The sequence below is a fragment of the Lucilia sericata genome, unplaced genomic scaffold, assembly GCF_015586225.1.
Source record: "Lucilia sericata isolate MDLA Ls3-8-SP2 unplaced genomic scaffold, ASM1558622v1 Contig000006F_arrow, whole genome shotgun sequence".
Classification (NCBI taxonomy): Eukaryota; Metazoa; Arthropoda; class Insecta; order Diptera; family Calliphoridae; genus Lucilia; species Lucilia sericata.
In genome coordinates, this window is record NW_023994047.1 from 941,389 (window position 1) to 965,863 (window position 24,475).

The 24,475-nt window shown below is 30.3% G+C and overlaps 2 protein-coding genes and 1 long non-coding RNA gene across 3 annotated transcripts in view; 1 reads left to right on the forward strand and 2 right to left on the reverse strand.

The window, feature by feature from the left end:
- Window positions 1-19,424, forward strand: part of LOC119602269 (high affinity cGMP-specific 3',5'-cyclic phosphodiesterase 9A) — a 130,552-nt gene extending 111,128 nt beyond the window's left edge. Inside the window, exons 8-11 of the mRNA XM_037953698.1 lie at window positions 15,259-15,385; window positions 15,444-15,739; window positions 15,801-16,164; window positions 16,227-19,424. Coding sequence (XP_037809626.1) covers window positions 15,259-15,385; window positions 15,444-15,739; window positions 15,801-16,164; window positions 16,227-17,612 — 2,173 coding nt within the window. The 3' untranslated portion in view covers window positions 17,613-19,424. The remainder of the gene's footprint in view (window positions 1-15,258; window positions 15,386-15,443; window positions 15,740-15,800; window positions 16,165-16,226) is intronic.
- LOC119602341 overlaps window positions 1-24,475 on the reverse strand; it is a 195,030-nt gene that overhangs the window by 111,174 nt on the left and 59,381 nt on the right. The window contains exon 2 of the long non-coding RNA XR_005231334.1: window positions 9,235-9,306. This is a non-coding gene — a long non-coding RNA (uncharacterized LOC119602341). The remainder of the gene's footprint in view (window positions 1-9,234; window positions 9,307-24,475) is intronic.
- Window positions 4,012-6,418, reverse strand: LOC119602274 (neprilysin-3). Its single transcript, XM_037953709.1, has one exon. It carries the CDS (start codon window positions 6,393-6,395, stop codon window positions 4,299-4,301), a length of 2,097 nt encoding a protein of 698 aa, XP_037809637.1. The 5' UTR covers window positions 6,396-6,418; the 3' UTR covers window positions 4,012-4,298.

A 24,475-nucleotide genomic window follows, 5' to 3' on the forward strand; every position in this document is an offset into this window, starting at 1 on the left:
AGTTCAGTTCTAGTTCAGTTCTAGTTCAGTTCTAGTTCAGTTCTAGTTCAGTTCTAGTTCAGTTCTAGTTCAGTTCTAGTTTAGTTCAGTTCTAGTTCAGTTCTAGTTCAGTTCTAGTTCAGTTCTAGTTCAGTTCTAGTTCAGTTCTAGTTCAGTTCTAGTTCAGTTCTAGTTCAGTTCTAGTTCAGTTCTAGTTCAGTTCTAGTTCAGTTCTAGTTCAGTTCTAGTTCAGGTTCTAGTTCAGTTCTAGTTCAGTCTAGTCAGTTCTAGTTCAGTTCTAGTTCAGTTCTAGTTCAGTTCTAGTTCAGTTCTAGTTCAGTTCTAGTTCAGTTCTAGTTCAGTTCTAGTTCAGTTCTAGTTCAGTTCTAGTTCAGTTCTAGTTCAGTTCTAGTTCAGTTCTAGTTCAGTTCTAGTTCAGTTCTAGTTCAGTTCTAGTTCAGTTCTAGTTCAGTTCTAGTTCAGTTCTAGTTCAGTTCTAGTTCAGTTCTAGTTCAGTTCTAGTTCAGTTCTAGTTCAGTTCTAGTTCAGTTCTAGTTCAGTTCTAGTTCAGTTTCTAGTTCAGTTCTAGTTCAGTTCTAGTTCAGTTCTAGTTCAGTTCTAGTTCAGTTCTAGTTCAGTTCTAGTTCAGTTCTAGTTCAGTTCTAGTTCAGTTCTAGTTCAGTTCTAGTTCAGTTCTAGTTCAGTTCTAGTTCAGTTCTAGTTCAGTTCTAGTTCAGTTCTAGTTCAGTTCTAGTTCAGTTCTAGTCAGTTCTAGTTCAGTTCTAGTTCAGTTCTAGTTCAGTTCTAGTTCAGTTCTAGTTCAGTTCTAGTTCAGTTCTAGTTCAGTTCTAGTTCAGTTCTAGTTCAGTTCTAGTTCAGTTCTAGTTCAGTTCTAGTTCAGTTCTAGTTCAGTTCTAGTTCAGTTCTAGTTCAGTTCTAGTTCAGTTCTAGTTCAGTTCTAGTTCAGTTCTAGTTCAGTTCTAGTTGGTTCTAGTTGAGTTCTAGTTGAGTTCTAGTTCAGTTCTAGTTCAGTTCTAGTTCAGTTCTAGTTCATTCTAGTTCAGTTCTAGTTCAGTTCTTTCAGTTCTAGTTCAGTTCTAGTTCAGTTCTAGTTCAGTTCTAGTTCAGTTCTAGTTCAGTTCTAGTTCAGTTCTAGTTTAGTTCAGTTTCTAGTTGAGTTCTAGTTGAGTTCTAGTTGAGTTCTAGTTGAGTTCTAGTTCAGTTCTAGTTCAGTTCTAGTTCAGTTCTAGTTCAGTTCTAGTTCAGTTCTAGTTCAGTTCAGTTCTAGTTCAGTTCTAGTTCAGTTCTAGTTCAGTTCTAGTTCAGTTCTAGTTCAGTTCTAGTTCAGTTCTAGTTCAGTTCTAGTTCAGTTCTAGTTCAGTTCTAGTTCAGTTCTAGTTCAGTTCTAGTTCAGTTCTAGTTCAGTTCTAGTTCAGTTCTAGTTCAGTTCTAGTTCAGTTCTAGTTCAGTTCTAGTTCAGTTCTAGTTCAGTTCTAGTTCAGTTCTAGTTCAGTTCTAGTTCAGTTCTAGTTCAGTTCTAGTTCAGTTCTAGTTCAGTTCTAGTTCAGTTCTAGTTCAGTTCTAGTTCAGTTCTAGTTCAGTTCTAGTTCAGTTCTAGTTCAGTTCTAGTTCAGTTCTAGTTCAGTTCTAGTTCAGTTCTAGTTCAGTTCTAGTTCTAGTTCAGTTCTAGTTCAGTTCTAGTTCAGTTCTAGTTCAGTTCTAGTTCAGTTCTAGTTCAGTTCTAGTTCAGTTCTAGTTCAGTTCTAGTTCAGTTCTAGTTCAGTTCAAGTTCAGTTGTTTAGTTTTCAGTTCTAAAGTTGAGTTTTAGGAATCTAATAGTTCACTGTTGCGTCTATAATTTTTGTAGTGTCTACTTTTTCTCGTCTGTACAAATTATTCTATTAAATTTTCTAGAATTCTATTTCCATTTTCAGTAAACTTCAAAATTGGTTTATTTTAAAATCTTTAAAATGACTTTTAATGTATAATTTTGTAAGTGAACTTTTCTCTGATACACATTTTATTTAATTTTGCAAATTCTATTCATAGAAATTTTATAAATTATATATTATCTTCAAGATTTTAAAGTTTACAAAATTCCTAGAAATTGTTAAATGTTATCAGAACATGAATTTTCGACAAGTTAAATAAACATTAACAGACATAAAAAGGGTTTTGAAATAGAGAAAAACCCAACAAACATGAAATAATTTAACTATAGAAAAAATTGACGTATTTAACATTTAAAAGAAAATCTTATTATAAAATTTTGGTATCAAACATTTTAAAGTTTATGACTGTAGAGAATGGGGGTTCGTTTCCCATTATGATCTCTTCTAAGAAAGTTGTAGTTTCAAAGCAATCTCAAACCAAAATGTTTGCTGGGTTTACTTTAACAACTATACACATGTATATGTTTCATATAAATATCTACACACTCCTGTTTATTTAGTTTAGTTATTTACGTTTATAATCGAAAATAAAATCTAAATAATTAATATTAAAGCAATTGTAGAAAACAGAATTTGTTTATGACAATTTCTAAATGATGGTTTTAGGCTATATATTCTTTTGGTCTAATGAATATATAAATCTCCTTTTAAATATGTGTGTGTTTTTTTGCATACATATACATACACAACATAACCTCAATACTTTGCAATAAACACTTGCAAATTTACAAATTTAAATGTCAAAAATGAGTTTTGTTACCGAAAATTACTACAGCTGCCACTTGTATTATTTACTTGTCTTGTCTTAAGTTCATTATTTTATGTTTAAATATAGCAAATTGTGGTTTTTGGTTTTGAAATTTTTGAATATTCATATTTTGAAAGAGAGAGATATAGTGAGATAAAGTAATGAAATATTTTATTAAACCAGAGCACATATACACATATTAATTTATTTTGTTATAAAGTAATAAATATGTAAATGGGTTAAATTAAGGAAAGGAATTTTAAGGAATTTTGGAATACATATATTTCTATTTTTTTTTAAATCAAGCTCACTACCAAGATACAAAAGTAAATTTAATGAAATTGATCATGAGTATTTGTAACTACTCTGGAAAGCTTGTCTCTCAAAATCAGTAAAATCGCTTTAGTAGGAATAAAGTTATAAATCAAAATTGTAGAACTCCCTATAAAGCCCCTAAAAATATGGTTTAATTTCTTTAGAAATTACTTAACAAGCAATGAATTCCCTTATAAATTGTATTTTTATCTTATTATAAAAATATTTCATTTCTTTTCTTATTACTATTTTATTTTTGCGTAGTTAAGCCATCAACACTATCTATTTTATTATCATTTCAAACAGACAGAAAGACAAACAAGCAGATAGTCAGAGAGACAAACATACAAACTATAAGAGAACCAGTTATTTGTAGAAGTAATTTAATCTTTTTAATTGAAAGTGTTTTTTTATTTAAATTGTAAGTGTGTGTGTGCATCAGAAAGGGAAAGAGGAAAAGTAAATTCATGTATGGGTGGGTGTAAATGTTGCTGACTTTATTTAGTATGATTACAATGTGTCGGGTATCTTGTACATCATCTTGTGTTTGCCTCATATTTTCTTTCTCTCTCTCTGAAAAATGCTATTCGCCAAGTGCAAATCCTTAAGGAACTGACTGCCATTGCATGATGACTTTAACAGCATCGAGTAACGTTTTTTTTTTGTTTTCTTTCAATTTGGTTTTGTTGTAAACCATCAAGCCATTGCGTTGAAAATTCAGTTTAAAAAAAGTTTTTCTTTTTTTGCAACAAAATAATATTATGAGGAAAATTGCTTGATTTGTGGGGATAGGGGGAGAAAAATATAAATAAAAACATTTCAAAATATTTCAATTTCTTTTATGACAGTTTATGTCTCTTTTTGTGCTTATTTATTCTCAAGTGAGTGTATTTCTTTAGCTTTGGGTTTGAGGCTCGTGGGTTTTCAGTTTACAAAAAAAAGAGCTGCTGATGTAATGTTGTTATTGTTGTTGTTTTAAAGTAAAACAAAAATTACTTAAATTAAAACTCATTAATCTTAATAATGTATAAACTTTTTTATTTTAAATTTTTTTGCAACATTAACATTACATAAACATAATTAATTAGTAAAGCTAAAATATTTTTTAACTTTTAACCCTTAACCGGTACTTCAAGATTGAAACTAATATTAAAGAACTTTTTAATTATATTTTGTCAAGATCAAAATAGCCATAACGATATTTTTTCAAGCTTTACATTTACAAGGACACTTTTGTTCCATGAGTAGCGTTTAAGGGTTAAATAAATCACATATATAAAAAGTATTTTTTATAATTATTATCACTACCATATTCTGCACTTTTCCTCAGGATGCATATTATTCCCCGGACGACATTTATAAACATCAGCAAATTCCATAAAGTTGCCCAAAACATTATTAACTCTCTCCCGATGACTGGCATGTAAATGTATTTGTGTGGTATCACTACTGCTGTTGCCACACCAGGTTTGTGCAAAGCTTAGGAAAAACAATTTCAAATCCTCCTGATCGAAAGACTCATCCATTTCACTTTCTAGAAACGTTTCCAAAGCTAAACGTAAACCCTCAGAATCGGCTATATTTTCATTGATCGTAACATGACCATTATCGTAACGTTCATTGAGATAACAATTGGATCTAACGCCAAACTTAATAATGGCCTTAACACCCCAGGCATTGGCCACATTACCCAATTTGTCATAATTCAGACCATCATAGTCAAAACCATGTAATATTTCATGGGCCAATATATAGGCCAAACCACCATAGATTTGGGCTGGTTTTAAACACTGATCATATAAAGGTGACTGCAGAATACCCAAAGGTATTTCTATGGCATTTTTCTTTAAGCGATAATAGGCATTGATATCTAAGGGTCCATAGGATTGGTCTCTATATAAAGAAGTTAAAGACAGCTTTGTTTCCACTTTTAGGGAACTTACCTCCTTTACCATATGGGGTATAGTTTTGTTTAACTGTTGTGTAGTTTTCCATTTAGATAAATTGATCAAATTAACATCATAATTATCTCCCATTACAAATTGTTCTCTTGTACTTAATTCCAAAGTGGGTAAGAGTAATTTCATGGCTCTCAATTTCTCTCTGCTTACGATCTTGGTGGCTGGATCTCTTTCAAATACCACTGAGGAATTTAAAAGTTTCTCAAATTGCTGCTTAAGATTATCAAAGATTTTGCTTAAATGCTGCTCGGTTTGCTGCAAAAATTCCTCAGCATTACCATGACGCAGTTGCAGGAACAAATGAGACAACTCGGAAGGCATGAAATCATTGAGTTGCATTAAACATTCCTCTTTTTGCTTGATAAAACTATACTCTTCATGAAGATTTACTTGAAAATTGGCCAAGAATTGCACTAAAAAATATTTGGCTATAATTTCAGCACTAGATTTTGTAAGGAAACGAGACAATTGTTTTAAATACTGCTGATCAGCTACTATTAGTAGAGAGTCTTGATAGTTGTCAGGTAATTTAAAATCCTGCATTAAAGTATTGAAATATTTCAAAAGATCTATGTCAGGTATTTCAGCAGCTAAGGAAGCTAAGGTTTGAGGCTCTTTCAAAACCACCGAACGCTCATTATTGACCAATTGCATTAATGATTTTTCAAATTCTATAATTTCCTCAGCAATTTGATTGGCTTTTCTTACTCGTACACCCAAATCCATCATTAAGAGTTTTATATAACGCTTATAAAAAAATTCTGATTCCTCATCCACTTTAGTATCCGATTGTCGAGCCTTGAGCAGCTCAAAAGAGGGAGGCATTATATAGAATATTAATTGTTGAGAATTTTGCCAATTGGGTTGTATTTTACTGCTCATTAAAGCCTGGGCACCATATCTACGCATTTCTGCTGCCACTTGTTCCCAATTGAATAATTTGTCCACATTGTTTACACTAAAGTTTCTCTGCAGAATGGGCCAATTGCTGGTAATATTTTTTAAAATATCAGTATACACCCTTATGGCTTGTTCATCTTGAGCTTTAGATTTAAAAGCTCTTTTATCCAGACAAGATTTATAAAAAGTAGCTACTCCCTTAGCGGTGTCATTGATTTGCCTGCCCTTTTCCATTTCCTCAAAATATTGCAACAGCAAATATTTATTGGACGCCTTAATGGTGGCCAAAGTATCCGTGGGTTTGGCAAATCTTAACTGGGAAGAGGCACGCCAATTACCGCAAGCATATTTCCAAAAGTCATCACAAGGTTTTTCATCTACATCAACATATAGCTCCGTTTGTCTTTGTATATTTGACCAAAATGCAGAGTCACATTGTAGCTGGTCAGCTGAATGTTTAGCTTTAATGATTTTTACAAAGATTATTAGAAGGGCGTAGAGTAAAAATTGTATTGATGGCAGACGCGTTTTCAACAACATGACGACTTTACGAATTGATTAAAACAACTGATTGAATTTAAGTTTTTATTTTGCAAAGTTTTTTCTTTTTTTTGTAGAGAGAGTAATTAGTTTACATATTTTTTTTAAATTCAAACTGATAAGACTTTATGGGGAAATCAAAGATGAGCAAATTTAAATAGAATCTATAAAAATATATTATTGAATCTCTTGTTATATTGTATTCTATGCTCTTTTGATTTGATTAAAAAACGTATTTTTTTATATGAAAATTTATAGATAAGCGTTAAAGTAAAATTGTTGTTGTTGTTGCTATTGTTGTGGTGTTCTGTTTTATAAATTAAAAATTTATTCAAGTTCTCTTATAAATTTTAGAAAACAAAAAAAACAAAAACATGTCAACAGCATCTATAAAGGTTTGCAAAAAAAGAGTTGCCATGACTTGTAAAATTAATATAAACAATATAGACATTTTTGGGATTTTTTTTTAAATCAAACTTAAGACTCTTCTTTTAGTCTCTTAAAAAAATTTTTTATCTTAAAAATTGAGTTTGTTTAAAATTTCCTTTGGTCACCCTAAATTACGACTTTTAAAAATCAAATTTATGTATGTATAAAGTCTTTAAACGTATGTATTTATTTTGAACCCTTCAGTTTTACAAGGAGTCAATGAATTCTTTTAACTTACTTAGGCCGCCAAAGGGACGATTGATTTCCTGTTTGCAGTGCAAAGAGTACAATAGTTTCAAAGGATCCTATGATATCTTTGAACTATTTGCAATGTGCAGAGGAAAACATTAGTCCCTTTTTGTCTTCTGGTAATCTATTTGCCACTTTTTTGTACCTGGGTAAACTAAAGAGTAGTAACTTTAAGCTTTTCCCTCACTATATCTTAATAAGTAAAGTTATATGACACAAGAAACTGCAGGGTTGTAAAATATGTATTCCTGCATCCATGTATGTGTATGTGTGTGTGTGCTTGTGCTTCAGAGTTAAAACATATTGTTTGCTTAAATTGTTTGAGGTTTCCTATATGGTTTTTGTGTGTTTATTGTTTTTGTTTTATTGTTGTAGGATGCTTTAGCCAAAGTCTTTATAAAGTTGGTCAGTAACTAGTTCAAGTTTGTTGTTTTTCTCTTCTTCTTTTTTTTTGCAAACTGCTGTTGTAGTAGTTTTTTTCTTCTGGTTTTCTGTTATAGAAACCAAATATTGTTGCTGTATGTTATGAAAACTGTCAATTAATTTTTGAGAATCCTATAAAAACACATGTTTAATTTCCTTAAATGTCATAGGACCATGAAAAAGGACAGTTTATAGATAGCAGTTGTGATAGTTTGGGGATAGTTTTTTTTATAGTTTTTATCTTTTTTAGGAATAATTTATTAAGGCATTTGCTGCCAAGAGTACTTTTTATGTAACATTTAAATTCTTTAAAAGGTACTTTTCAAAAGATACTAAATGGTATTAAGCTTCAGAAACTCCAGCAGCAGGATGCATCCAACAGAATTTGGACTATTTAGAAAGAACAGATTAGAAAGTATTGCCTTAACTGCTTTATAGGTGAGTACTTGTTCCTTCCGATTCCTATTTGTTTTGAACGCTGCAGAACGCTCTGTGGGATACAAGTCACTTCAGACCAGGGTAACCGAAATTGTCTTGATTTGTTCTGTTTGGTTGACAAGTTTTAAAGAATTACAATATAATTCTTAAATCTATTGCTTTTAATAAGTTTCTTTAAAAAGTTCTTAGAGTTTTTTCAATTTCAAATCACACTTTTTATTGAAGAAAATTCTCAAATATTAGTGCATTTTCAAAGCTGTAGTGCAAAGTATAATGCTGTTAATTTAAATTGCTACTCTTTCACCATACACCCAACTGACCATCCATCACCACCCTGACCCACCAACCTGCCTTTTCAAACATGAATAATTTTTCTTAAGTCCTTTACGTATTACACTTATACTTTGACAAAACAAGCGTGACTGTAAAATGCAAACTGAAGAAGAGAAATTCAAAAAATATTTAGTTGGATAAATCTTGCCGGAAATAAAAGGGGTTTCTTACTTACAGAAGAAAAAAAAAGTTTGGGACATTTTTCTTTGAAGAGGGTTTAAAACTAGTAAGAATCTTTATCGAAAATAAACTTTATTTTAGCTTTAATAGAGATTTAACTTAATATGTTTGATTTAAGGGGTAATCTTGGGTTAAACCAAGCGTATACTTAATATTTTTTGTATGAATTTCAATTAATATTAAGTATACGCAAAGGTAGTCAAGTTTGAAAATGGTTAAAAACCAATATGATTACAAGCAATTTAGGGGAATTTTTGTATATTTTTTCAACTTTTTTATTATGCAGACTTGCAGCAAAGACACAATTTTTTCTTGTAGAATATTTTATATAATTTTGTATGCTTTAACAAAATTAATTTAAAATTAATACCACTGAAAAAAAAATCACATAAACTCTTTAAATGTTAAAACAAACTACTATATATTGTTTGTATTACAAAAATCATATACATACATCCTGTTATATTTGCGCAACCTGATACACAATTACACCTTAAATTATATTAAACTCTAGCTGATGATAAAATTGTAAGTCATTTCCTCTTTGTTCCACTATACACGACGTTCTTCACATTTTCTATTAAAATTGCAAACAGAAATGCAAACAGATAAAAAGGCACTAGCACAAGAAATGTGAAAAATAGTGCTAGTAAAATATACATACATTCGTTCAATTTTATAAGACTGCAACAACAACAATAACATACATACATTAAAGATTGTGTGATTCTTAGCATACATATTCATACTTAAATAAATAAAAAGTAACAGAAAGAAGAACCCTTACCTGAAGATACCTTAAGCGAGAATTTAAAGGGTATAAGACTAAAGCCAGCCTTCCCAGTTTGTAGCGTTAGTCCTGGAATGTAGAAAGAGAAAAAAAGAACATGAAAATAAAATCTTCTATAGACAAAATCACGGCACTTTACTAACATACAGACACTTATAGTCATAATGTATACAAATACACAAACACTCATGCTTTCAAATACATACGTACATACAAAATTTTTTATCTCTTGGAATATAAAAGAGGAAAAACAGACTTAAGCCTGTATTGTTGTATTCAGCCTAAGTATATGTGTTAGCAACAGTTTGTTTGTATTGTATGTGTGTTCATGTGAAGGACTGATAGTAAAGAAAGGAGTGTGTGTGTGTGTGTGTAAGTTAGTAATAAGCTTAGTATGCTTCTATAAGCCAATTTGCGTACACACTTACACACATGTTTACATGTTTTTATACATATCTATGTATTGGCATACTTTGCGTGTTTAATGGGCTTTTTTTTTAGTTTATTACCAATAACTTTAGTTCTAGAAGGCCTAGTTATATATGGAATATATTATTTCATTGAATTTGTTGTTATTTCATATATAGATTTCCCTTTAATTTTTTTTTTGCTAATAAAACTCTGAACTTGAAATAAATTTTTAATACTTATAACAGATTATTTTTCATAATCTTATTAAAAGTTAATAGGATTTATTCAAAGCATTATATTTATAAAGGTGTTTGATTAATAGGCTTAAGAAAATAGGGTATATAAAGTTACCTACATACATTTTACAGTATTATTTAATTTATTAAATATTGTTTATTTAAAAGTAGCTTTGTTTAAAATCTATTTTTTTAACAGATTGAAATATGACTTGAAAGTGTCGGATAATCCTTAAACTATCTCTAATTGTTTCAAAAATTCATTTTATTATCTCTATAATTCACATGTTTTATTCTTATCTTTAACTATTATAATCCTTTTTTTATGATTTTTTGTCTTCTTTTCTTTTTGCTGTCATTGTATTTATGTCACATACTTTCATAATTTATTTCAACTTTTAATTCTTAAAAGACACATATTACTGTATTATAAAAACAAGTAGTTGGTCGTCACCGTTTTTATGTTACCCTACATCTGCTATAGAAAGAAAAAAAAACTTGTTTCTGAAAGAGGGTTAATATGGGGATATGGAACGATCTTCCTCGAATTATATCGCGATTTACTGCAATTTCGGGGGAATATTTGTATGGGAACTATGTGAAACCGTTAACGGACTTTAACCACAATCAATAGGGTTTGTCTTTGAGCTAAAGTTAACGGACTTAAAACACAATTAATAGGGTTTCTCTGTGAGCTAAAGTTTAAAACGTTTTTATATGAATAGGAGAAGGACAGACGGACGCCCATAGCATAAACGACACCAAAAATTATTGTATAACGACTGAGGTTTTGTGTTACAATCATCAGCACAAAAGTATAAAAAGTTCACACTGTAGTGATGTAGGGTATAAAAACTATTAAAAATAAGTACTAAATCACATACGTAGTGTCAGATAACATGAAAAAGAACCTAATAAACAAAAAATTTAAAAAAAAATACACAGGCCGACAAAAAAGTCGAAATCCTAAGACCAAGTTATATGTTTCTAAAGGATTGAGCCGCATTGAATCTAAAGCTTTAAATTAAGATATCTCGAAGAAGAAGGAAGATATATATGTTAGATGTTAAGCATATATTTCAAAGCTGAAAGAATGAACTTTCAGATGACGCTATTATAACATCTCAAAAGATCCAAAAATACAGTTTTTTTCAATGGGATCTCTCGAATCCCAGATATGATGGAAATTCTTCATGCCGTTCAATTCTTTAGAAAAGTATACTTTGGTCCCTGGGTTAAAAAATTGCCGACCTGTGTTACACTTTTTGATTTCCTCGTAAAATTTAAAAACTTTCAGTTAGAACCTTTTACATTTCAGCTTCAGACTAAAAAAAATACATAATAACAAATAATCGTTCTTCTTGTTCCTTCTCATGAGTATGCATCATGACGCTAATTAATACCCATGGCGAATGATTTAGTTTCCATTCATATCATTTGTCTAAATTATTTTCATTTAACATGCTAAAGACGAGTTGATGGAAATAATGACGATGATGACGACGACAACAGACATAGGAATAGAGTTTTTATTTAACATTTATGTTTTTGTATAAGGCGGAAGTAGAAAATGCAAATAAAAGTGGAGTAAAAAGGGATTTGAAATAAGAGAACAAAAAGCTACTTTTTTATTGTTAATAGAGCTATAGTGTTATACATTTAGAAACTTTCTTTAAATGTAAAATTTTCACTAAAATCTATTAAGAAGTTTTATCTAATGAATTAAGAAAATTTAAGTTTAAATTTAAAAATACGCTTTTAAGTACAGAAAGAAAAAAATCTTGTCACATTATAGGGTTAAGGTTGTTATTTAGTTGGCAATTGACGTCTTTAATCTTTTATGTTTCTTAACAATTACTTATTAAATGCCTGCTTTACATTTTCTTGCAAAAGAGTGTAAAAAAAGGAGAAAAAAACAAAACATTCTTAATACTTTCATATACATTTTACTACAGCTTAATTATAATAAGTATTTATAATTTTTATAATAAAACAAATCCCTTGTAACATGTTTTGAAATGTTTTTTTTTTTGCCAAGTACAGGCATGTTTCAGTTATTTTAATTGTAAGAAGAACGAAAACGAGTAGACTCTTTTGATTAAGAAAAGTGAAAAAAAATAAGAAAGAAAGGAAAAAACCCCATAAAACATGTTGTTATTAAGATTAAATGAGCACTTTTACGTTTTTTTTATATATATATATATTTTGTAAAGAAAATCCAACATCAAAAGCTTTAAAGGAAATGAAAAAATTAAGTATAAATAAGAAAAAAAAAAAAAATATAACGTAGAAAAATTGCAAAATATTTTATAGAAGAAAATATAATTATATAAAATTTTATTTATTTAACAAGCTTTTAAGTAACTTATAAAACTACACACTCTACGAAAAAGTACAAAATCCTTATTTAAGTGTAACGAGAGTAAAGTGTTAATTTCTTGTGTAAAACTTGCTTAATTTAAAATTTAATTGCCTGTTTAATTGGAGTACATAGAGAGAAAACAGATTCATTTACATACAGCTTTTTATGCAAGTGCTGCTTGTATGTATAAGAGGTTTTTCTAATAATTCTAGCTAAAATATGAAAAGAAATCCTATTAGAAGAAAATTATATTATTTAAATAAATAACAAAAAATATACATACATACTAGCATATGCATACATATGTATGTAGATAAAATAAACTTTTTTTAAAGGAAGTTTTCAAATACAAGTAAACATACATAAACGTATGTTTACTCTAGTATATAAAACCTGCTCCTTGCAGTTGATTTTTCTTGTTTTTGTTTTTTTCTATAAATATTTTATATTTTCTACCATATTTTTTTTTTTGCACAAAAACTAAACTTTAAACCTTTAGTTTTTTCTAATGCCGGTTGTTGTTTCATTTTGCCAAATACTACCAGCAACTCAAGACACCCAATGTCTAACTCAAGTGTTATATTTGAAACATACGTTGTTTTTTTATATGTATATGTTTCCCAAAATTACCACACATTTTTACTCGAGTATTATGTACTTAATAATATAGTGTAGTTCGTTTATACTTCATATAACTAAAAACTATAAGCAGTATAGTTTTTTTCTTTCAGAAACACTACATCAAGTTAGTTGGTATACTAGTTACACAAAGATGTTTGAAAAAGTTACGACAATAAAAAGTTTTATTCAAAAGTATCGTCCAGACTCTAGACAAGACTATAAATTTATGGTTATAGTCTTGTCTATGGTCTAACTATGGTATAGACTATAGTCCGTACTATAGGCCAGATTATCATCTAGATTATAGTGATAACTATAGTCTGGATCTTACTCAAGATTCTAGACTGGATTTCAGTGTAGACTGTAGTCTATAGTCCATACTATGGACTATAAGACTATAGCCAATACTATAGACTTTAAGACTATAGTCAAGACTATAGTAAAGACTATAGTCATGATTATAGTAAAGACTATAATCAAGCCTATAGCCAAGATTATAGTCAAGACTATAGTCTTGACTATAGTCAAGACTATAGACTATAGTAAAGACTATAGTCAAGACTATTGTAGACTATAGTAGAGACTATAGTAAAGACTATAGTCAAGCCTATAGTCAAGATTATAATCAAGATTATAGTCAATACTATAGTCAAGACTATAGTCCAGACTATAGTCAAGGCTATAGTTAGTACTATAGTCAAGACTATAGTCAATACTAAAGTCAAGACTATAGTCAACACTAAAGTCAAGACTATAGTCAAGACTATAGTCAATACTACAGTCAAGACTATAGTCAATACTATAGTCAAGACTATAGTCAATACTATAGTCAAGACTATAGTTAAGACTATAGTAAAGACTATAGCCAAGACTATAGTAAAGACTATAGTCAAGGCAATAGTCATGATTATAGTAAAGACTATAGTCAAGACAATAGTCATGATTATAGTAGAGACTATAGTCAAGATTATAGTCAAGACAATAGTTAAGACTATAGTAAAGACTATAGTCCAGATAATAATCCAGACTATAGTCGAGACAATAACCTGGACTATTGTGAATGCTTAGCTAATACCACAGTTACTGCTTTTCTTAAAAACTAAGAATATTAAGGTCTGTATAAGAAGCGTGACAACCGATTGTAAAATACACAATATAGTTTTCTTCTCAACGCACCTACAACACTAGTAACAGCTTAAAAAATGGCAGTAATAAAAAAATACAATAACATGCAGCGGTAACAGAAAAAAAAAAAACATTAAACGGAAATGTTAATAAAGTTTTCTGGGTATAACACTCACCTACATAAGGATATATGTATGTCGGTGTAAATGTATATTAACTCTCTATTTAGGGGGATACCAACAAACCCCTTCTCCTTTTACACCACCATTCACAGTTCACAGTCAGTGACGCACAACAAATTACACGCTTTCACACACCATACACTAAACAATAAGGAGAACGTGCAACACCGTCAACAACTACATATACATACATACATTTTACATTTATAAAAAGTATAGTACTGTTTGAACTGAGTTCTAAAACAATAGACGGTGAAATATTTTATGCATGGGATTTTATCTGGCAGTTCTGCCTTTATTCTTTCCTTTTCTATTACAATTTTTCTGTTTTTTTTTTTGCTGCTATAGTTTCGTAGTGTAGTTGTAGTTACTGCGGTGTTGCAACATTATCGCTGTATACCTTTAAGGTGTAAACTGGCAATATGTTTTGTGCTGGTTTAGCCATAAATAAGTGGAGAGTTGGGCATACTACAGAGAAAAAATTACAAATGATTTTGAATTTGCAGCTTAAACAAATTAATTTCCTTTTCTTAAGCAATTTTTTAAGAATCTTATAAAGTGGGAGAAAGGGCATAAATAACCATGAAGTATGTTAGAAATCATACAATTGTTATAGAAAGGGAAGGTGTGACAACTTTCAAAGGTCTCTAAGAACTAGTAATCCCGAACTTAAATTAATAATATATATTTAGAAAGGGCTCTTATTTAATTATAGCTAGAAATTAAAATAATTTTTTGCATATCCTTTCATTAGCAACACTTCCCTTTGTTTTAAATAGCAACCTTTTTTAGCAGAAAACATGCAGCTGCTTCTTGAGTTTTGCATTCTTCCATTTAAACATTTAGTTTTTTTAATTTTTTTTTCTCTTAGTATTATTGTACTTAAACATGTTATTACTGGCGTTTAAGTATAAAATGACTCATATCCGTTGCAAAATAAGAAAATCCATCAAAAAAACGAACAAATCCAGATGCAACTATAATTTTCCACTCAAAATTTAGCTGGCAAAACTATTACGCATTGTAAACACATGACCTGAATTTAAGGGATTAATAATGATTTAAAACATGTTTTTTCTTGCAGCCAAATACGTGAAGGCATTATACGTTGCATTTTGGCCACCGACATGGCACGTCACAATGAGATCTTAACCCAATTCAAGGAAATCACGCCTGTGTTCGACTATTCCAATCGCGCTCATATTAATTTAGTAAGTTAAGAGATTTTTACTATAGAGAAAACATTTATCTACAACTTTTTTCCTTTAGCTTTGCATGATTCTCATTAAAGTAGCGGATATTTCGAATGAGGCTCGTCCCATGGATGTGGCCGAACCTTGGCTGGATCGTTTACTGCAGGAGTTTTTTGCCCAAAGTGCGGCCGAGAAATCAGAGGGACTACCCGTTACACCCTTTATGGATCCCGACAAGGTTAGCCGGCCTGGTTCGCAAGTACGTTTTATAGGTTTAGTGCTATTGCCGCTATTTGAAGCATTGGGTGAACTAGTGCCCGAACTGATCGATTTTATTATAGTTCCTGTACGTGTAGCTCTAGACTATTATAGGTAATATAAATACAAGCCATAATTTGCAACTTAAATACTAACATTTTCTTGCTTTCCTTAGACGTTTAAATGATGCTCAAAACAAGTCGCGCAAATCGGTGGCCGATAATAACTCCGCCGTGGCTTCCGAGAATAATAGTGGCGGTTCTGATGCTAATGCCGCCTCTACTAGTACCACCGGCGGTTCGTCCGGTGGTGGGGGTACTAATGTCGGTACTTCGGGTGCTGGCAACTCTGGCGGCAGTATTTCACCCCAAATGCCACGTTCTCAATCGGGCATTAGTGTGAAGTCCCGCCGGAGTATACCCTCCCAAAAATCAGCCTCACGTACTTCGGTAGATGAGCCTGGTGGCATGCCAGCCGAATTACACGATTTACCCGAGGGCAGTGAGAGTGGTGATTCTGAGACTGCCACTGAAGTAGATGTAAGTTAAACTGTTCCTGCATAAAAACAACATATACTGATTCTTTGTTTTTTGTTTGGCAGGTGGCCGAGAAAACTTCCAAGTTTAAGGTAGATACCGAAGGCACCAGCAATCGTTCCAAATCATCCGCCTCACGTAAATCGTCGCGAGAGAAAAGACCCTCCATGATTGGAGAAATGTGCAGCAGTGGCAGTGGGCAAAGAATACGCAACTCTTATGGCAACATACATGGCTACCACTCCAATCGCAGTAATTTTGGCTCTAATCGAGCCGTTAGTCTAGATCAATACAGCACAAATAATCGTCGTTTATCGGATGGTTTGCAACAGGTCATTTCCGACAGCAATGTCTTTTATAATCGCCATAATCGTGGCAGTTTAGAGGTGTCCTCAGTCAATTGTCGTGTGGTGGAGGACATGAACATGAATGCCACTGGAATTGTTACAGTTTCTCAAGCCTCGGCCATAGCTACGGGTCGAGTGGGAATTGGTTCGATGCAGCTAAATACTTCCCAAATTGTGCCAAATAGTGAAGGTGCCAGCACTAGTACTGTAACCTCACTGCATGCAACCACCGCTGCTAGCCAAGGGGTTGCATCACACTCTACAACCAACACCACTGCCCCAGTCACTCAACAAAACATCATGTGCATTACGTCTTTCTCCAATGGCAACATATCTCCTACGCAGCTGCCACAGTCGCGTCAGCACTGTTGTGCCGCTGCCGCGGCGGCAGCTGCAGCAGCCGCTGTTGGCAGTAATGGACAAAATGGAGTGGGCTCTAGTGCCACAGATAATCCCGCCGCTTCTAAGAGTTCGTGGAAAGCACGTCTTAAGCAATTTTCGGACTATTTTAGTTTTTCTTTCGACAAGAATTCCAAACGTTTCAGCAGCACACGCAGCAGCCCTTGTTCGGTACGCAATAACAATGGTGGCCATGGCGGTATAGTGGACACCAGCACCACATATATAGATCCGCTAACGGGTAAACCAACCGCCATGTGTTGTACCATCTCCAATAATTTGCAATCACCCGGTCTAAGGCAGAAACATGTTTCCCACCAACAAGAATTAATAGCTGCAGGGCGTCATCGAGCTTATAGTTTGGATGTGCCCTGCAATCGCAGCAATCCCCGCTATAGCAGCAGCAGTGGCGGTGGAGGCGACAGCAGTCGCAAGTCTTCACGCCATGATGGCACAGCCACTGGAGATGAAAACAACAGCAACAACACGCTTCACAGTAGTAGTGGGGCTGGTAGTGATATGCCCACCTGTATGCCACCACCCATACGTATCGGCAGTGTAGATGCCAGCGATACTATACTAATAGGTACCGGCGGACTAACGACAGCTTTAACACCTGCAAATCTAGTGGAGGCTGAACCCAGTTTAAGTATTGATTTGGGTATGCCCAGTAATTCATCGTCGGCCGAACCGCCGAAAATTTGACAACGCGGGAGCTCAGAGACGACCACAAACTCCTCGAATGGAGCCTTTGCAGCACTGCTGCAGCAGCAACAACAAGAACACCGTCTGCCGTCGGTGACTGCAGCGACAACGGGCGTACAAACGTCCAGCTGCAATGTCTCCTCATCAATATCGATGACAATGTGGTCGGCTTTGGGCCAAAGATTAAGCGCTTTGGTGTGTCACTGTTGTGAGCGGAAATTGCCAGAGCCGGAAAATGTGTAAAACGATGATAATAACGAAGAAGACAATGATGACAACATCAATAATGAAGCCAATAATATACAAATAAACTAAACATGATCCATTTGCATTTTTTAGCTAACACACAGCAGAAGATCATCATTCATTCATTTTAGCAAACCCCCCAACAGTAGAGTAAAGAAAGAATGTAATACAAAAATTAAAACAAATTTTAGTCAAACCTATAAAGGAACCATTTAAAGCCTTTGAAGGATGAAAAGTATAAAGAAAAAAAAAATTATGAAATGTTTTTAGTAAATCAAACACAATCCATTACAAATTCAAAACAATCCTATAATGTATGTTGTAAATAAGTTTTATTATTAATTGTAGTCAATGTGGTATTAAAAAAATAATAATAATTAAAATAACTAAACTAAATAATCCTAGATATTATGGAAATTAACACATTTTTTACACACATCACTTTTATAATTTAAAAATTCCCAAAATTTAGTTATTTTTTTTATTGTAGTTTGAATTTTTATTTGTTTATAAACTTATAATTTGTGCAATTTATTTAGATTAATTTTAGTTTTAACTTATATACGTAAGAATGTAATAAGAAGACCAGTCCTTTTTATTTAGTTTTAATTTCAGTTTATTAATTTTTTTATTAATTTAATTAATAAACCTTATTGCATTTTTGTGTGTAAGTTAAATTTAATAATATTTAAACAAAAAAAAAGAAATTATATATATTGCAACTGATATCAAATCTTAACGATATTAAGAATAAACTTGAAAAGTCCTACAAACCAGTAAGAATTTTGTGTGATTTATTTTTTGGGTTTTTATTGAAGTTTTTTTTATGGAAAATGTGGAAAGGTTTTTTTTTTAAATCTATTTAAATATTGAATTTCAGCTTTGAAGTGATTCTCGCCCTGTATATTATTTCATTTTATTAAAATTTTCCTATAAAATTCGGCTCAACCATACAAGTTTATAATTAGATTGCTCTATATCAGTTAAAAAACAAGCGCACAAATTGGATTTTAGAAATATGAATAATTTTTTTTTAATAAACTTTTGTTTTATAATTTATTTTGTCTATTTATTATTTTCTTGAAAAGTGTTGAAAACAAATCATTGTTACACATTTTATACGGCAAACTACTACTGGCTTTTCCGGTGACAACTTGAAAAACCCGTAAAACGAAATTTTAATTAACATTTAAATAAAATTATTAAAAATTTACTAATATTAAATTAAAAAAATATATAAATGAAAATTTTTACCAAGCTGGAACTTGGTTGCTGTAAAACCTAAATACCACCTTAAAAAAGAAAATAATTTTTGTCTCTTTAATATTAAATAAAAGGTGTTTAAATATATATATATATATAAAAATAATAAAAGTTATTAAAACGTATGTGCAAATCTAATTAATTATTAAACAAATTATTAACAGAAAATAAAACATTAAATGTCTTTATTAGATGTAAAAGTAGTTAGAACATAAAAAACTTTTCGTTTAAAAACACACAAAAAAAAAATAAGACGATTTAAAGTTAGAAATCTTAAAAATATAAATAAATTACCATTAACTACAAAAAAAAAAACTAGAAATAATTACTAAATAACAAAGTTAAACCCTAAAATTTTAGAAAACTATTTTTTTGGTTAAAAAAAAATATTTATTTTTTCTGGTTTAAACTAAAACTAAAAGACTTAAAGCTTGAATTTATACATATATTACCAAAAAAAGAGAGATAAAACAAAAAATCCCTTAAATAAAAAAATTAATATTAAATTCTAAATAGAGTTGTATTTTAAATTTCAAAACATTTCCAATTTCCTAAGGTTTTTTTTAAAAAGTTTAATATTTTCTAACTAATTTACTCTACCAAAAAAAATGCAATTCTATTAATGATACTAGCGTCAGTCAATTACATCACTTCCCCATTTTTTAAAAGACATAGACCTAAAACTTCATTTGTAATTAAAAATTTAATTAAAAATTTAAATATAAGTGAGAAAGAAAATTACAAAATAAATTTACCCACAATATAACACTGAGAATTGATATTATACCTACTTAAACGTATTAAAATAAAAAGAAAACTTTTAGAAAGAGCAAAAATTACTAAAATAGTTAAAACAATAATAACTAATTAACTAAAATAAAACAAAAGCACTTAAATCTACACCCAAACATTTACATAAATAAAAAACATTAAAAAACATTATTAATAGAATTCAAATTGAATTTGACTATTAATAAACTAAAACTAAGTAAATACTAGAAAGAGTACGAATTACTACCTAAAACTACCTACCTTAGTAAAAATTTAACAAAAAAGCGCAAATAATTAACAAACCATTTAATAACTACATCTTTGCCCCTAAACACCCTAAAACGCTCGAACTCTCTTTCTAACGGTGTATGTCTCTCTCTATCACTAATACACACCCACACTCATTACTTATATACAAAAATACATAATATACAAATTATATACATAGTTAGTTATATTACCTGTATGTTTGTTATTTCTAAATAAAACAACAACAAAAAATTATTAATAATACTATATATATATATATAAAAAACGTATTTAAATATATACATATTTACTGTATATTTAATCATGTAGTAGGTACAATTATGGTAAATAAATAAAAATCCTAAAATATGGACCAAAAAAGTATATTTACCCTAGTGGTGGGCTAAGAACAAATATAAAATACAAAACATTTTAATAAAGCCTTAAATTTATGGATAGTCCAAGTAAAGAGAGAACAAAGAAGGCAATCTCAATTGAAATGATAATTACTAAAACTCGCTCTCTCACGAAAGAGCCAGAAAACAGTCCTTTTTTAATAAGTCTAAGGGGTTAGATTCTGAAGACTAAAATGCAAGTGTTGGAAGACAAGCAAGAGAAAAATAAAATTGTCTATTTAATGAGTGGGAATTGGTTTATTTCGTAGACTTAAGAAGAGAGTAAAAAATATGCTCTCTAAGTTTATAATCCATTGCCTATCTCTGATGAAAAATATCTTTCTTTAAACGAGTGTGATATAAGGCAGCAAACGGCAAAGAGCGCCAAATTAGCTCGCTTATCCCACGTAAGTGTGCGAGCTAACGAACAACAGAACTCTTTGCCTATTTCTATCGATTCTCACATTGACTGCAGAACCTCTTTTTCTTTACGTTCAAAATATATAGAGCAGCCATCGGCAGAATTTGATATCATATATACATAACAGAAGCTTATTCTTCTTATATTTCAAAGCCCTATTCTTGAAGATCTCCCAACAATTTTTATAAGATTGTTGTTGAAATGCGAAAATGTTGAACTGTTTTGTTCCAGACTTTTAAAGAGAATATGCATGAATAGTGTGAATGTGTGATGAAATGTGATTCATTCTCTTGCTCTACAAATGAGCTCTCTTATCTTACGTACGTGTGAAATCAAACGAACAAGAGAGCTCTTTGCCAGTATCAATTATTTAGGCCAGTGAGAAACGGAACATTACAAATATGTAAAGAAGCCATCGGCAAAACAGCAACAGAGGTTTATCGTGATTCCAGTACCAAATTCTTGAAGACCTCCCAAAACTGTTTATAGGATCGGCAAGGTTGGACTCATTTATTTATGTCTTTTAAAGAGAGTATGACTGAATAGTCGCCAACACCTTTCGCTAGTTTTCGGTATGTAATTGTGATCTACATTGAGTATAATTCATGATCATCAGTTATATATGTATTTGATATTTACGATTATCAAACACTGATCATTAGATTGTCAAACACTGATCATTAGAAAGTTCACAAAAAACCAAGTTTCTTTATAAAACCATTTAGATGTCACTCTCATGAGGATCAATCTGCAACACGATAATAAGAACTCTCGCATATGGCCCGTATAAAGTATGAACTTTTTAGAAATAAATTTCTGCACAGAAATCTTGTTTCTTCGAGAATACATTTAACATTACGAACATTCGCTCAAGGAATAGGGAATGTCCAAAAGTCTCAATCGTAATAATGTTGGTCTCACTGGACCGATAATCGGTGATCTTACAAACTACATAAATATTTCTCTCATAAAGGCAACGATATTGAGTTCAAGAGATAACAATTTTGTATAGTTGACGATCATTAGACACTCTGCATTCGATCAAGGAATAGCGGATGTCGAATAGTCTTAATCGTTATAATGTAAGAGCAGTTTTGCGTACTCTTCCGTTGGTCTTACTGGATCAATGATCGTTGAACTTACAAACTAAATATTTCTCATATAAATGCAAAGATATTGAGTTAAAAACGTTAGCAAATTTGTGTAATTGACGATCATATGATGATCTGCAATTTTAAAGAACTTTTTTGGGATATGATTATCAATGGCAGATTAAGCGATAGAGCTGAGGAATCATTTATATATAATCTAATCGATTAGGTTTTATACGTTTTTAATTACATTTTATGCTGTCTTTTAACGCTTACATTGTGTTTACATTAATCTACCCCTTAAGCTTAAAACTTACACCCATATATAAAAATTTCTCTGTCTTCCTGCTCCTAAATTAGATTGAACTGCTTTCTTGAAATAATATTTAAAAAAAAAAACAAACAAATCTAATAATAAAATTCTTTTCAGGTACAATTTACAGACAACTCTAGTTTAAAATAAATGTAAAAAAATGCACTTTAATTTTGGAAACAAATTTTTTTAATTATGATTATTGTCTGATGTTAGAAAAAAAACACACACAAACTATAAAAAAGTATTTGAATGTATAAAGAAAAACCAAAGGTTTCTGTTTTTTAGTTACAACAATTTATAACAAATACAACAACAACAAACAAACTTTAACTATCTATGGAACTATGCTAAACCTAAATTTATTTTATAATATTTACTACCCTCCAGTCAAACAAAATGTAACTACCAAAAGCCTTTATTTATTTACACAAGACTTAAAAAAAAAATAAAACAATTTTAAAACTATACAATAAAAAAATGGATATAAAAAATAAATTAATAAAATATTAAAAAAAAATTAACGATTATTAAAAGAAAAAAAGTATTGTAAAGTAATAGTAACAATAAACATTTTAACAAAACAAAAAAAAAACATACTTTACTTAATTAAAATTATATAAAAATAAATAATTATTTCAACATACATATGAAACAAAGAAATTTAAGTGTCTAGTATTAAATCATATTCAAATAAATAAATTATATTAAAAATTAACATTATCCACAAACGAAACAAAAAAAAATCATACTACCAAACATGACTAGAGAAAAGGATTTGGAAAATTTCAACAGGAAGAGGTAAATAAATAAAGAAAATGTGTGGCATATTTATAAAATATGTGGCATATTTATAAAATATGCTACTGTTAGTTATCAGGAGCAACATTAAAAGAGAAATTATAAATATTGAGAACAACCATAGAATTTTTTGTAAAAGCATATAAAATATGCTTTTAATTAAACAAAGAGAACAAGAGAAAATTAAAGCTCTTAAAAGTGTTAGTAGTTCATAAAATTTAGCAAAAATTAAAAAAATTGTTGTTGTCATAAAAAAACTTAAACAACTTTCTTATAAAAAATGGAATTTATTGGAAAAAAAATCATGCATTGAAAGTTAATTTAAATTTATAATTTCTTTAAAAAAACAGCATTTAATTTGTTATTAAAATTATTAAAATAAATTAAAACCAACATTTAAAACAATAAAAAATATACTGCATGTAATACAATAACTAATTCTTATTAATTGATAAAAGTTTGATGGCTTGATTTTGGATCGATCGCACCAAAGACAAATGAAAATTATTAAAAAATAACAAATTCTCTTAAAAAAAAAAACTTTAAATAAATAGTGTGACAAATAATTTATTTAAACAGATCATGTCAAACTGAAAACCACAAATCTTTAAAAAAAAATTACAAGAAACTAAAATGATCATTAAATTAAAAACAAAACAAAAAAAAAACTTTAACAAAAAAGTATAAAATCAATCACTTTAATAAAAATCATTATGAAAATCTAAAATTCGCAATTGTTTTATTTTCAACAATTACAGCAAAAGATCACTCTATAAGTCATTATCAATAAAGATCGTTGTGTTTTCTCATTGTAGATCATTTAATTGATCTACATTACATCACTGCAGACATCGTACACAAAAAATCCAATGAATGAGTATAAAAATTTATATTTACATTTAAATATTTTTTTTGTTTTAAAGTATTTAAAAAGAAAAATGCCACTTTAATTGAATTTCATATAAAAAAAAAAAGATTTTTGTCACTTTATGACCCTAAAAGAGAGCATCTTTTTAAATATAAATGATAAGATATTTCTAAAAAACAAAACAACCAACAATAGGGTTGCCAACTTGCTCAAAACGAGAAGTAATTCGGGACACGTAAATAACATAACGGTTTTTGAAATATAACTTCCCTGTTATTAGCATAAACACCTACACCTGTGCATTATACTTCTCTCTCAATCGCTCCCTTTCTTTCTTACTACCGCTGCTTACACTTTTGATCGTTAGTAAATTCCCTATGGTATAAAACTGGTTTAGAAAAGACAACAACAACTATAAAGATCTTACTAAATATGTACAGTATAG